We start from the raw sequence: 12884 nt of genomic DNA, 5'->3' as shown, positions 1-12884 counted from the left end.
CCCTCGGCAACACGCCTCACCTCCTCTGGCCTCTGACTCCTCGCCCCTGTCCAGTGGATGGTCCGAACGCCTTCCTTTTCAAGTTTGTTGGGAGGACTAACGAGATAATACAGTTCAACTGTTTGGCAGAGTGTCTAACATACGAAACCCCTGTTTTTAGCTATTAGTGCTATCATGAACCCCATTAAAAGAAATTCTCAGCAGAGTGGATCCATTTCGAAAGTCTTCGCCTCACATGGTACACGGAGGGGGTGAGGGGCAGGCAGGAAAGAGACAAGTGAGTGTCTGTCTTCGAGTGGGGTTATCTTAGACCCGTACTGTCCTCTCCTAAGCTGTAATCAATGGGCCTGCACAGCAGCAGGGAGTCAGGATGCACTGACTGCCGTAACAAGACCCTGACCCTCCGGCCACGCTCTACGGGAGGGTCCATAACAATGATGTCCAGCCAACCGCTATCTAGTCTATTCAAACAAAGCACGAAGAGCAAGCTGGGACCCATTTTCTCTCTCATGAATCCACTAGGTAAGGCAGATTATTCCAGAATTTTCCCATGTTCTCGTAATAAGGACATATCCTTATGGATACATATGGGTGTTTCCTCACCTGCTAACTAACCCAGTTCTCTAGCTAAAGAAGGAACTCATCACCAACAAGTCTCCTCTTGGTGATAATGTGGCTGCCAAGACAAATGGAGCTCTTGGCTGTGCTGCTGATGTCTCCCCCCTAATTCTAGAAGCACCTCCTCACCACTGTTCTCCCTGAAGTCTCATGTTCAAAGGGTCCAACCTGATTCTTCTTGGGAAAACATGGTGACGGCAGAGCAACACGGGAGCACGTGCAGGGAGAGGACCAGTGTCTGGGCTTCCGGAAGCTTACACTGCTGATGAACAAGAACAAAGTGCCTCAGAAGAAGGGTTTACAACAAGACAACAGGGAAGTCGGAGGTCTGAATCTTCACGTGCGTTGATGAGCACTCCAGCTCCCACAGTCCATACTTTGCTCTGTGAAGAGGTCAAACTAACAAGGCCTAACGCTTAGGAGATGAAGCAGCAGCTACAAGACAAACGATGTTTGTGGAAGTGTAATTCTGTACAGAGAAAGAGATACATGGAAACAGATGTTAAACTCGAGGCATTCCTTTTTTGGAAAACCATTATAAGCAGGATATGAATTGGAGAGAAACTTAAAAAGCCTCTGAAAAGGAACTGTTTACCATACCCAGTAGCACCACCTAGAACGATGTTCACTGATCAGATGTAAGGCTCCCCAGGCGAGGCCCCTCACCCCACATCAGAGATCCTCTCAGGCTGCTGAGTCTCTAATTAGCTATGACTGCGCTGACGGCAGGACATAATTACAAGCTATTCTCAGGATTTCTGGGGCTGAGCAGAAAAGAGCTTATTGTGGTGCAACTTTCAGATTCAGACCTCTGCTATGTTACGTTATTTTACAGCTTCCTCTGATTATAACATTTCAAAGGAAACACAGTAAGGAAACAGGGAATGCCTGATAACAGTGCTTCACAAGTTTAATGGTAGCTGAGTATTATTCAGTGATGGCTACTTGCATTTAAGCATGCAGTTTCCTCCACATATAGATAACAGCTAGCTTTTCTCCTTTGCGTGTTTCCTCTGTTTCCCCTTTATCTTTGTGTGTGTGTGTGTGTGTGTGTGTGTGTGTGTGTGTTTTGGCAAGCACACCCTGGAACAAGGCAGTATGTGCAGAAATAGTTAAACTTGGTACAAACTGAAGAACTGAAAGTCTACTCATTATAAGCTTTGAGCACAGATGTAAATACCAGCTTTCAGAAGCATCATTTTCATGTTGCCATGGGGAGGCCAGAGAGGCCACAGAGAAGATGCACACAGTTAGTATCTGTTGTTGGTTATACGGCCAAGATTAGGACACAACAAAAACCTAGCATTAAATCATCTGACATCTAGAACGCTGTCTGCAGTTTTACAGACATCCTCGGTTTTCCTGCTATGAACCCAGGAATACTGTAGTGACATTTGACATGACCCGTGAGTTTTCTTCTGTACCACATGGGTGACTCTCACACAGCCAGTTTCATCACCCCAGTCCGATCCCTGAGACCGTTTAGGAGTGGTTTAGCACCCAGGTGACCTCTCTGCGGAGTGAATGACTCAAGGGGGGCGTGCCAGGGCTTTAGGGTTCCTGAATCAACGGTCTGGGAAGAGAAGAGAAAGTATGCGTGGGGTGCACGGTCAGCCCCGCGCCCACCCTGGCCTGGGAAGCGCCCTCATCCGAAGCCCTCCGCCCAGAGCGGGCGAGGCTCGGACACCCACCACCGTCCAGCCGCCCTCCCCTGGCCAGCCCCTCAATGCACTGACCGCCGATCAGGACAGAGCCACCACGCTCACCAAGCCCAAAACATCTCTGGCTGCCCCAAACTACACATACTTTCTCTCGGAAATTTAAACTAAGACCCAAGGGCGGAAGTCGGCGGGGGCTCTGGAGCCAAACCTCTGCCTCCACGTGGGACTGAAGTCCCGGGGAGCCCAAGTCAGTGGGAAATGGGACCTGCTGGTGGCGTCTGCGGAGGAGCCGCAGTGCAGGGAGACGCAGTGACAGGCGACACCTCGGGCGGAGAGGGTCCCGCAGGGACGAGCCACAGCCTGGAGAGACCTGGGCTAGTGGCCCATCCTGGGCCCAGCTTGCTCATCCCACATCGGGTGAGGCCGCCAGTCTTCGTGTCCTGCGGGCCAAGACCCCGTGGTATCCTCACACCTCTCCCCTCAAGCAGATGCCTCTGGTTCCCCGCACCCAGAGAACCCATAAGGACGGACGCTTTCCCGCCAGGGACCAGGCGGCCCCCTGGGGGTTCTGCTGAGCCTGTGATTGTCACCTCCTCCCCCCGCCCCTCCCCACTCATCCCCCAAGGTCAGCATAAACGAAGCCACCAAGACCACGACCTCAGAGCTGGGGTCAACAGCGCAGGTGACGGGGCCGCACAGCCAGGGTTTGCGCTTTACACGCTTGTCGCGTCGCCAGCCCTGGGAAGGTCGGTCTCGGCAACACGTGGGACGCGGCTTTGGAAAGCAGTGACTCTGTCATTCTGGATAAACTGTGCCGAAGGAGAATGGTCTCGCCACTTGAGCCAAAGGGTTTCTCAGCAGGTTCAGCCGGTCCTGCACCCCTCCTGCCATCCCGGGAGCTCGGGATCGCTCGAGCGAACAATAGCGACAGCTCAGAGCACAGCCTCTCCGCCCACTTAGGAAGCGTGGATCCTGCATTTGGGAACCTAGTGCAGGCTCCAAATCTGTTCTGTGTTCCTCCTCGCCTCTTTTTCAACATTTTGCTGTATATAACCAGCTCATACACGAGAAACTCTAAGGTGATGTGAGTTATCAATCCTATCATTCTTCATTCTCACCCCGGAATCCCGATGTTCCAGCCACGCCCAGATGACGGGCGACTCTGCTCCCCACCTCCGTGGCCCCGGCCTGTGTGCGCAGGGCGGCACCACTACCCGGCTCTGACCTGGGAGCACAGATGCCGTCCCTACGCAGCTCCCCAGACAGGAAGGGGCGCGGCGGCGCGTGGGAGCTGGTACCCCCGCCCACGGGCAGGGAGGGCAGGGCAGGAGGTGAGGATGGCCCAGCACAGGCGACGGGCCCCGCCAGGCACAGTGTGGCCAGGCCCGGTGCTGCTGTGGCCCGAGCCGGGCTTCCCTCCACGGTAGCACCGAGTGAGTGGCCCTTGCAGAGTCACTGACGTTCTCTGAGCTTCAGGCTCTTGGCTATAAAATAACGACATTGCTAAGATGCCTACCTCTCCGCCATTCCACCAGAATAAAACAAACCAGTCTCCTTTCGGCCCCTGTGGCCTTCCAAACTGCTCTGAGCCCCCCGTCCCCAGGCGGTCCAGGGGTGCTGAGGACCGGCCTGTGGTGTGGGCACTCCCTAGGGCAGACCTCACCCCACCGAGGAACTGCAGGAGGAGGGGCCCCTGTGAGGCTCCCCAGTCACCCCGATGGCTTGGAGTTGGGCAGCGCATCCTGGGCCCCAGCGGCCCCCCAGACCCGGAGACCAGCCCGGCAGGGTCGCGGTGGGGACCAGGCCAGATGCAGGACCACGGCTGCCTCGCCAAGTGACTAAAGGCTGGGATCTGGCTGAGCACCACTGATGCGTCCAGATTCAGAATTCCCAGGAGCCAAAGAATTTGGCAGTTTCCTTTTTCTTTACATTTTTAAGCTTTAACTATTAGCACCTATTTATTTCCTCTCAAGGCACGCTTCTCCTGAAAGGGAAACACAATCCCCTCCCGCCTACCTTTCCGCTTGCCTCCTCTTTTCAGTTCTCTACTGGCCACTAAAGAAAGAAAACGTCTTTTCACTTCCAGCCAGGAAGCTGGGCAGCGGGTCTCTGAGGCGCTGGGCGCTGGCATGGATCTTTGCAAACATGAGTGCATTTTCTTTTTCTACCCTACAAGGCAACTTTCAATCCAAAAGCGCCTCGACACCTCCCAAGTTAACCGGCCAGCCTCAGAACTGGGGGGGAAAGGCCAGATCTCTCAGAACTCTGTCGACAGGAAAAGACGTCCCAGCACTGCTCTCAACCCAGCTGAGCCCTTCACTTATGACAGAAAGAAAGGCGCCTACAGGTCTGAGGGAGGCTGGGATGGAGGGCCTTGAGATTCCCAGGCCCCTGTGATCACACAGGGCTAGGGAATCCTGAGCGAGCTGTGAACGGGGCTGGGAGCCTCAGTGCCCACGTGGAATCCTCAAGGGGATTCTACTGCTTCCCAAGCGGGACCCAACTCTGATCTCTGATTCAGCCCTTTGCACTGGGATGGACCCCACTCGTGGCACATGTGCAGGGATTCCAAAGCCATTGTCTTTACCTCGTTAGAAACTAAACCTTCTGCTTCTCAACAACTGTTACAAGGCTGGATGGATGAACTGAATCCCTGCGCGTATACTGGACACACTGTGTGCCCAGCATGTAGCAAGCTCTGTAGGAAATGCAGGAGGAGGAGCAAGGCACAGCCTCAGTGCCCTGAAACCCAGGGTGGATGGTGCAGGTGTACTCAGCACAGAACCTGAAGTGCAGGAGGCGGGATAAAACCCAGCACGTGTTCATGTGGCAGCAGCTAAGGCTGTCCTGGCTCTCGGACAACATACCCACAATCACCCTCCTCCAAAACCCACGGTGGGCATGCTTTTCAGGGAATATGGCTGCAAAGGCAGTAGTGGACATAAGGGCAGGTTTTGAAGGGCAAGGTTAAATAAAAGCAGCTTCAAGCCCTTCTCCATCCTGGGTTCCCTCCTGAACCCGCCCCATCAGTGACAACGCTTGCCCTCCACAGAGAGGCAGCTCTGACTTGGCAACACAAACCTGCTTCTACTCCACTGGGTGTGAAGAGGGGCCCTCCCCTTTGCTTGTACTCAGTGACCAAGGTGCTGAACGCTCCGACCTGTAAGCGCAAAATCCCTCCCCTGAAGGCTGTCGGCCAACAAGGAAGATCCTCCCTGTGAAAGGCGACCTGTCACGGTGGAAGCTAGTTCATTCCCTTTGGACTGGACTCACTGCCTTTTTGTTTGCATGTCTGTCTGTTTCCCTTAAACAGAGGCCCTCTGCTCCCACCTGTTTGGGTGGCCCATTTTGCGTGGCTGTACCCAGCCTCGCGCTCTTTGTAGGCAGGGCCCCTCCCCCGGCCTGAGCCTGGTCCCCAGGCAGCATTAAAGGCAAACACAGCTTTAGGAAGTGATGGCAAAGCGTTTCCCTAGGTTGAAACTGCCGGGTGAGGGCTGCGGAGTCCTCTCCAGCGCAGGCTCTGGGGCAAAGCCGCCGAAATTCCCTCTAATTTACCTCCCCCCTCCTCCACCAACCCTCCCCGGTCCACCCTCTTTTTGGTTATTAAGAAAACACCCACAGACGCAGCTGTATTCAGACGCGATCTCCACACTAGGGCCCGTGTGTGACGTGTGCGTGTGCGCACGTGTGTGAAAAGACGGGGTGGAGGCCAGTGGAACTACACGAATTCGCGAGAAGAAAGGTTTGCTTCGGCGCGTGGGCGAGGCGCATCGTCTTCCAACTGTGTAATGTACAAGATATTGAAACATGTTGATGAGAAAGCAGAATGTGTTAGGAATGTGTGCCTGACATAAACGGGCTTCTCCAGGGTTTTCAAGTGATTCCTGGCTGGGGAGATACGAAGAGATTACACGGGAACAAAGCGGCTGAGGATTCAGACGCCGCGCCGCGGGGCAGAACGCGGTTCCTCGCGCTCCGTGCTAAGCGCCCGCTGCACCAGCCCTGCGTCCCCGCGCACGCCGCCTTGCGCCGCTCTGCTCCTCCCCCTCCCAGGCCCCCCAGCCTCACCGGAGGCGGCCAGGGACGTCCTCACACCCCCGCTGCCAGACCCCCGGGGCACAGGGAACGGCGGCTTGAGCTGGAGCTTACCCAGCCTCGGGAATCCGCGCAGCGGCTGCAGCGCTCGGGGGCTCCCCGAGGCTCCGAGGCCCGCGGCCGCGGCTTTCGGGCTCGCTCAGGCGGCCGGTCCCCAGCGAGGCCTGGCCGCGTGGGGAGGCGGCAGGGCCATCGTCACAGCCGTTCAGCAGGCCGGGGCCCGCCGGCGCCCGGGGCCTCACGGGCTGGCGCCCCTCGGCGTCATCCTTGCGCGGTGCTGGCAGCTCTCTGGACAGCTTGTAGCCGTGGGAGACCAGGAGGTCTTCTACGCTGTACATGGCGCTCGGGCCGCGTCCAAGCCCCGCCGCCGGGGCCGTCGTGGTGGCAGGACCCACACTGTGGGACAAGGAAGGAGAGTGTCTGTGAGCCGTCACCGACTCCCCCTGGCGCCCAGCGCCTCGCCCGCCCTCGACCCCGACCAGTCCGGACCCTGGCACGGTGCCAGCAGAGGAGGGGAAGCGGGGCTCCTCCAGCTCATTCAAGCCGGGGCTTGGGGGACTGGGCCCCTCGTGGACCAGAGAGGCGGCATCTGTTCTTTGATGCCACTGAGCCAGGGTGGCGCGCCGACTCTGGGGACCCCGCCCTCGGATGGCCGCCCCTCGCGGGAGAGTCCAGACTAGCGATTTAAGCCATGAAATGTGACAGTGTCCCCAGCGCCCACACCCCAGACATCTGAGGACAACACACATCGGAGAGAGGACAAGATAACGAGAGACTCGGAAGCTGCAGTTACTACTCCATGCTGCTAAAAAGAGACATTCCCAGCTTAATATTACTGTACTTCCCTGCTTTCATCTTGGAGACACACCTTTTGCTCCAAGAGGGCAGAGCGAGATCTGTAATCAACCCGGGGCCATGATGCACTTCAGCAGAAGCAATCTGGGTGGGTAACTAGCCGCTGAAAATAGATCTTCAGTCCTTGATGAGAAACGCTGGCCAAGCCTACACACCCAACGCGCTACACGATCCCAAGTTTCTTCCCACACGAAACCTGTAAGAATCAAATCTCTCCACAACACATCTTGGGGAGACGGTGTGCACCTCTGAGCCCAGGGTGCCCACGTCCAAATCCTGCCAGGGCACCTTAGTTTAACAGTGGCAACTTCCCCAAACAAACTGTCCTAAGACAACGATACCGGCCAAGAAGAATGAAAATGGACAGAGCCCTACGTGAACGCACACGTGTGCACAGACGCGGCACTGCCATGTTTACTTTTACACCAGAGGATCTTTCCTGCATCTTCCCATCGCTAATAGGGTGGAAGGCGGTTTGGTGAGACCTGCCGCTGCCTTTCCTTGGGCTGTGATGCTGGCCTGGGAGAGCAGCACACAGAAGCGGGCCTGGAAGAGCCCGGCCAGCTCCAGCCCCGCTTGGCTGGTGGACGGAAATAGCAACGAGCACCGTGGCAGCCCCTGCAAACAATGGCCAGGAAATGCCTGCCGCCCGCGTGCAGGTGAAAGGGGGGCGCAGGGGGCACACGTGCTTCCTGCTGCCGGGACCGCTCACCGGGGCCCATCACAGGATCCGCTGTGCGTGTGCTCAGCCTCATCACACGCTAGGCCCGGCAGCAGCGACGTCTCCGCTGTCAGCACGGAGAGGGCGGGGGGACCAGACTGTGGAAGTCTGTGATTCTCCATCAGGTACCTCCAGGTCATGGGACATCCACAAGCTCCTGCCGTGGCTTTACTACTAGCAGAACCATCTCCACAGCAACTCTGCCGCTCCTGACCCTCCTGCTGTATGTCTTCTAGGGGGCTTGTACAGCATGGCCAGAGAAATGGAAGGACCAGAGAGGCGAGCATTTGTTCTGATTGCACTGAGCCGGGCCCTGGGCTGGGACTGCAGAGGAAAGGGATCCCCTCACAAACCCAGGGCCTTGGGAACGCGGAGGCAAGGTCTGTTTTGTTCAGTGCTAGGCCCCTGGCATCTAGCACATAGTATGCTCTCAATAAATCACTGTTGAATGAATGCACAGTGGGAGAAAGGGACATTTGAGCTAGGTTTTGAAGAATGATTAGGAGTTCACTCCATAAACTGCACATGCATGTGTCTGAGATGGGGAACTGGCATTTAAAATAGATTTGGGGTACAGTCATACCAGGAGTAAAGAAATGACACGGCAACAGAATCCTGGTAGCCTAGACTAGGGTCCCCAGACTCCCTGGCTCATGGTCACACAGCCAGTCGGCACCACGGCTAAAGTTATTAGAGTTTAGGTCCGAGGACACTCAGTTTCTCTCTCCGTTACTACGTCAGGCTCTTTAAAAGCAAAGCAAAGTGCGCTGCACCCCAACTGGCCACCCAGTACGCAGAGGAGCAGGCCGGCGTCCACCGCAGAATCCACTGTGGGAGTGGCAAGAAGCAACGACCCTCAGGGAAGATGTCCGTGGGCCACTGTCCTCCCGGGATTAGGTGAGCCGGCCCATCCTGGCTCTGTGTGTAAGTACACTTAGCAAACCCTTCAGTGGCATGCCAGATCAGGCCAGGCCGTGAATACCTTTCAAAAAAGATCCACACTCAAACAAGCCGTACTTGACCTTAGAGGTTTGAGGTCAAAAGTGTACTGATCTGGGGGGACCCCTAACCTGCTTGGCCTCAGAGGCCAGCAGCCTGGGGGAGCAGGAGGGTGGAGCACAGCAGCTTCAGCACGCAGGCCGTGGGGCCCCACGGGAGGGGGTGACCCACAGGCCCCGCCGCCCAGGTGGGGTGCCCAGCACCCACCCAATCCCCAGAGGACCCCTCTCCCTCTGGCTGACACTCGCCACTTCTCGACCCCAACTCAGAGCCTGGTCTTCTACCTCCTTTCCACCCCAGGCCAAACATCACCCCTCCCCTCAGACAGAGTTCTCAATAGCCAGACGGCACTTCCAACCCCTCTCGGGTTCAGTGTCCTTCCCGTAGCATCCTTACCTACTGCAGAAGGACTGGCCCGTCCCTAACGCATCGATCCCCCCGGCCACCAGGAGGGGACGCCAAGGTGCTGAGGAGGAGAGGGGCCCTTTCAAACTTTCTGCCCAGCCCTGAGACAGCGGCCTTCTAAAGGGATGGTACCCGAGGACACCCTCGCCCACCAGCCCAAAGGGCTGCTATTCAGACAAGCACACAGCAAAGCTGGACATAAATGCAAGTTATTATAACATGAGGGTTTACAACTTGGAGAGATGTGTGTGTACAGCTGACCCTTGGGGCACTGACGCCTGGGTCATCAAAAACCTGGGGGTAACTGTACAGTCAGGCCTCTGTACACAGGGTCCCTCTGTATCCTCGGTTCCCCATCCGCGGATTCAACCGAGCCTGGGCGTGCAGGCTCACACCCTTTAAGGAGGCGCTTACTGAAAAGAATCTGTGTATCTGCGGCCCCGCGAAGGTCAAACCTGTGTTGTTCAAGGGCACCAGCACAGTCCCCGGGCATGATCCCGGGGGCAAGTCGTTAACCACAGCATACCTCAGTTTTCTGATCTGCAAAATGGCAAGGCCACTCTCTTCTTGGCTCACCAGACCGTTCTGAGGGCCAAATAAGTACAGGCAAAAGCGTAAATTGCACACAAATGTGAGACTGCGTTTATCATGCAGCGATGGCTCCTTTGTCTCTGAAGGGTTACCTGCCCGATGAAAAGCTTTCACCTTCGTTATTCATTGTGACCACTAGACCGTTTCCTGATTCCCTTCGTATCACTTGGGATGTGACTCTTGATTTCCAAAGTCACTCCTGCTTTCTATCACCCAGACAGCTGTCTTCCAGGAAGGGACACTTCCATCGCCATCTGAGTCACTGACAACAGCAAATGTTATTTTACAGAGTCCCAAACGTGGGAACACAATTCCTGAGGGCCTAGGATGCGCTGGACACTGAAACTATAATAATGAACCGGACACGTTCTTTGCTCTCGAGAAGCAGCTCACGGGCTTGCTGGAGCGACAGCGGGAAAGCAGGTCGCTGAAGCATGGCGCACGCGTGCACACCGACGGGAGCGTGCCCCTCCCCACAGTGTCATAGCGCTGCGACGGGGGCAAGGACAGGAGGAGAGACGGGACCCTCACCCAGGGTCTCGAGGGGTCAGGAAGGCCTCTGGAAGATCACTTCTAAGCCAAACAAATCCCTCAGGGTACAGCTGCGCTGTGAGATCACCCTGTTAGTATGATTTTCTAGCCAGTCCATGTAAGAAATGTTTTTCTTTGCTACTTTGTCACCTTGTATCAAATACTCATAGTGGAACATCTAATAAAGAGCGGTCCAGTCAGCGCAGGTACCTAGATACACTCTCAGGGAAGGAATCCCAGGACACAAGGACAGAGACAAAGGAGCCCACCTTCAGTATCTTTTTCATTCTATGACCCTCTGAATACCATCAATGCAGAGGAGACATTTAAGATAAGGACACACGTGTTAACAGGACAGCCCATCAGGGCCTGGCTGCCTCTGAAAGTGGGGAGTTCGTGGCTGGGAGAGTCTTCAGTGGCGGTCAAGGCAACGGATTTGTAAACTCTGTTGTTTTCACAGCAATCCACTGAAGGTGTGTGTACACACATTAGTCGAAACTTGAAAGGAAAAATATTTACCCTCACATCCTGATGGGTGCTGTAATATTTTCTATTCTATTTTCACTTTTGAAAAATGCTGGTCACTACCCACTACATTCAGTGCCACACTAATCGGTCACAACCTACAGTTTGGAAAGCACTGATGTAGAAATCAATCCTGCGCTGGTCAGGATGCTGGACCAGATGACCCCTGAAATTTTGTCAAGTTCAATGATCCCATCAAGCTATGAGAAATTCCTTAGTCTAACAAGTTCCTTGCTCTGTTCTCAACAGCAAATACACCTCTTCTATCCTATCAAAAATTTCCTTTCAAGAAAAGTCACAGCAACTAAGTGAAGCTACTTTCCTATTCTTAAGAGCATAAGATGAAAAGAAATAAATCTCCTTAAGGGAAAGTACTGTCTCCTGCTTCCTTCCTCTACCTGTGATGTACCCGGGGCTTGAGACCTGAGGCCTTGGAATACAGCATCACTGGTTGACAGATAAAACCCAGTGTAGCAGGAGCTAAGAGGGCCACCAAGGAACCCTCGGCATGAATTGGACCTGCAACGCTGCCGCTTTTATTCTTTTTGGTTTGAGAGAGCCAGGAAGCAGCATTTTGTCTCTTTTGAGTTCACCATGGCTCTTTTCATCTTTTCCTACTATTCTCTGCCCCATAAATTGCTGGAGTTAAGTCCATCATTTCAAAGACAGAATTGAGAAAGCAGTTTAAAAACTCTACCACCCCAACAAAAACCTGATGGCCTGGTAAAAGGGCCGTGTATCCTGATGGGTCTCCTACTCTGGGGGGCGTGTGTTCAGCTGTTTCTTCTCATCTCAGGTGGAAGGTGCCTGCAGACTTCCACCTGATCAGAGCGGAAACGGAGCAGACCAGAGAGCTTTCTTTGCAGAAAGGCCTAGCTTTCCATCCTGGCTTCTGCTTGGTGGATGGCCTTTACCAAGTGACTTAACTTCCAAGCCTCAGTTTTCTAATCTGTAAAATTGATGGATTGGCCACTTATTCCAGAGAAAAGTGTGTGGCTTCTAGTAGCTATTAGGATGTCAGGATAGCAATTTCTACTGAACTTTGTGGCGTTGTTCAATGTTACCAAAGAGAAATCAGGGCCCAAACCCGGCCGCCCGGCTCAGAGAAATTCTCACCCGGTTATACAACTTGAGTTGGGCGACACAAGCCATTTGATTAAAGCAAACTTTGTAGGACAGTATATAGAAAGAAGGAAAACTGGATTTATAACAAGTCTCTTTTCACAGAAGAAAACTTTTGTGCTGAGTGTGCAACAACACACCAAAAAATAGTTACACTAAATGCAAACTACTGCTTTTTTCCCCCTCTGTTCTGTTATTAAGATGCATACTTACAAGCATCAAGACTCCTAACATAATCGAAGAAACAGTGAAGGAAATAAAAAACAAGGAGCACTGAGCTGGGTGAGAAGACTGGGTTCAGTCCACAGTTCTCTTGTTCACCTCGACAGGACTGGTTTAGATTAGATTAAGTTCATGAGATGAGGCCCAAAGAGAAATGCTTAGGGCACACAGGCTCTGACTTAGGTGGCTTAGAGGGGTGGGGTGGGAGGAAGAGGAATAACAATGCTGAAAAGCTCAGTTTCCCTCCCGGGTTGGGTTTTTTTCATTGATTCATGACATCACCAGGTTTATATTCTATTACTTTTCTTCCCCTTGAGGATGCTTGGGCTAGGTGGTGAGATGCTCAAATACCCTCCAGGAGATGCATAACGAATTCACCAAGAGCATCTTCCAATGTGTGGTTAATTTATCCTCCTGCCACCGCTGCAATTAACTCTCTCTGTACAAAGCAGAAGAGCGAGCCTGTGCTATAAGCTCAGAATAGCAGCACATGAAAGATAATAATATCATCCATCCCCGGAGCATCTGCAGTCTGCCAG

At 54.1% G+C, this 12884-nt stretch overlaps 1 protein-coding gene across 4 annotated transcripts in view; it reads right to left on the bottom strand.

Annotated features, from left to right (window-relative positions):
• Window positions 1–12884, bottom strand: part of JCAD (junctional cadherin 5 associated) — a 37695-nt gene that overhangs the window by 16793 nt on the left and 8018 nt on the right. For 3 of the 4 annotated variants that reach the window (XM_057542049.1, XM_057542050.1, XM_057542051.1), the window contains exon 2: window positions 6429–6770. The exons of the other annotated variant lie outside the window; for it this stretch is intronic. In XM_057542049.1, coding sequence (XP_057398032.1) covers window positions 6429–6770 — 342 coding nt within the window. The remainder of the gene's footprint in view (window positions 1–6428; window positions 6771–12884) is intronic. 4 annotated transcript variants of the gene reach the window in all.

This window comes from Balaenoptera acutorostrata, chromosome 3 (assembly GCF_949987535.1).
Source record: "Balaenoptera acutorostrata chromosome 3, mBalAcu1.1, whole genome shotgun sequence".
In the NCBI taxonomy this organism is placed as follows: Eukaryota; Metazoa; Chordata; class Mammalia; order Artiodactyla; family Balaenopteridae; genus Balaenoptera; species Balaenoptera acutorostrata.
The sequence above is the reverse complement of the archived record's forward strand: the minus strand, read 5'-3'. Positions and strand labels throughout refer to the sequence as shown.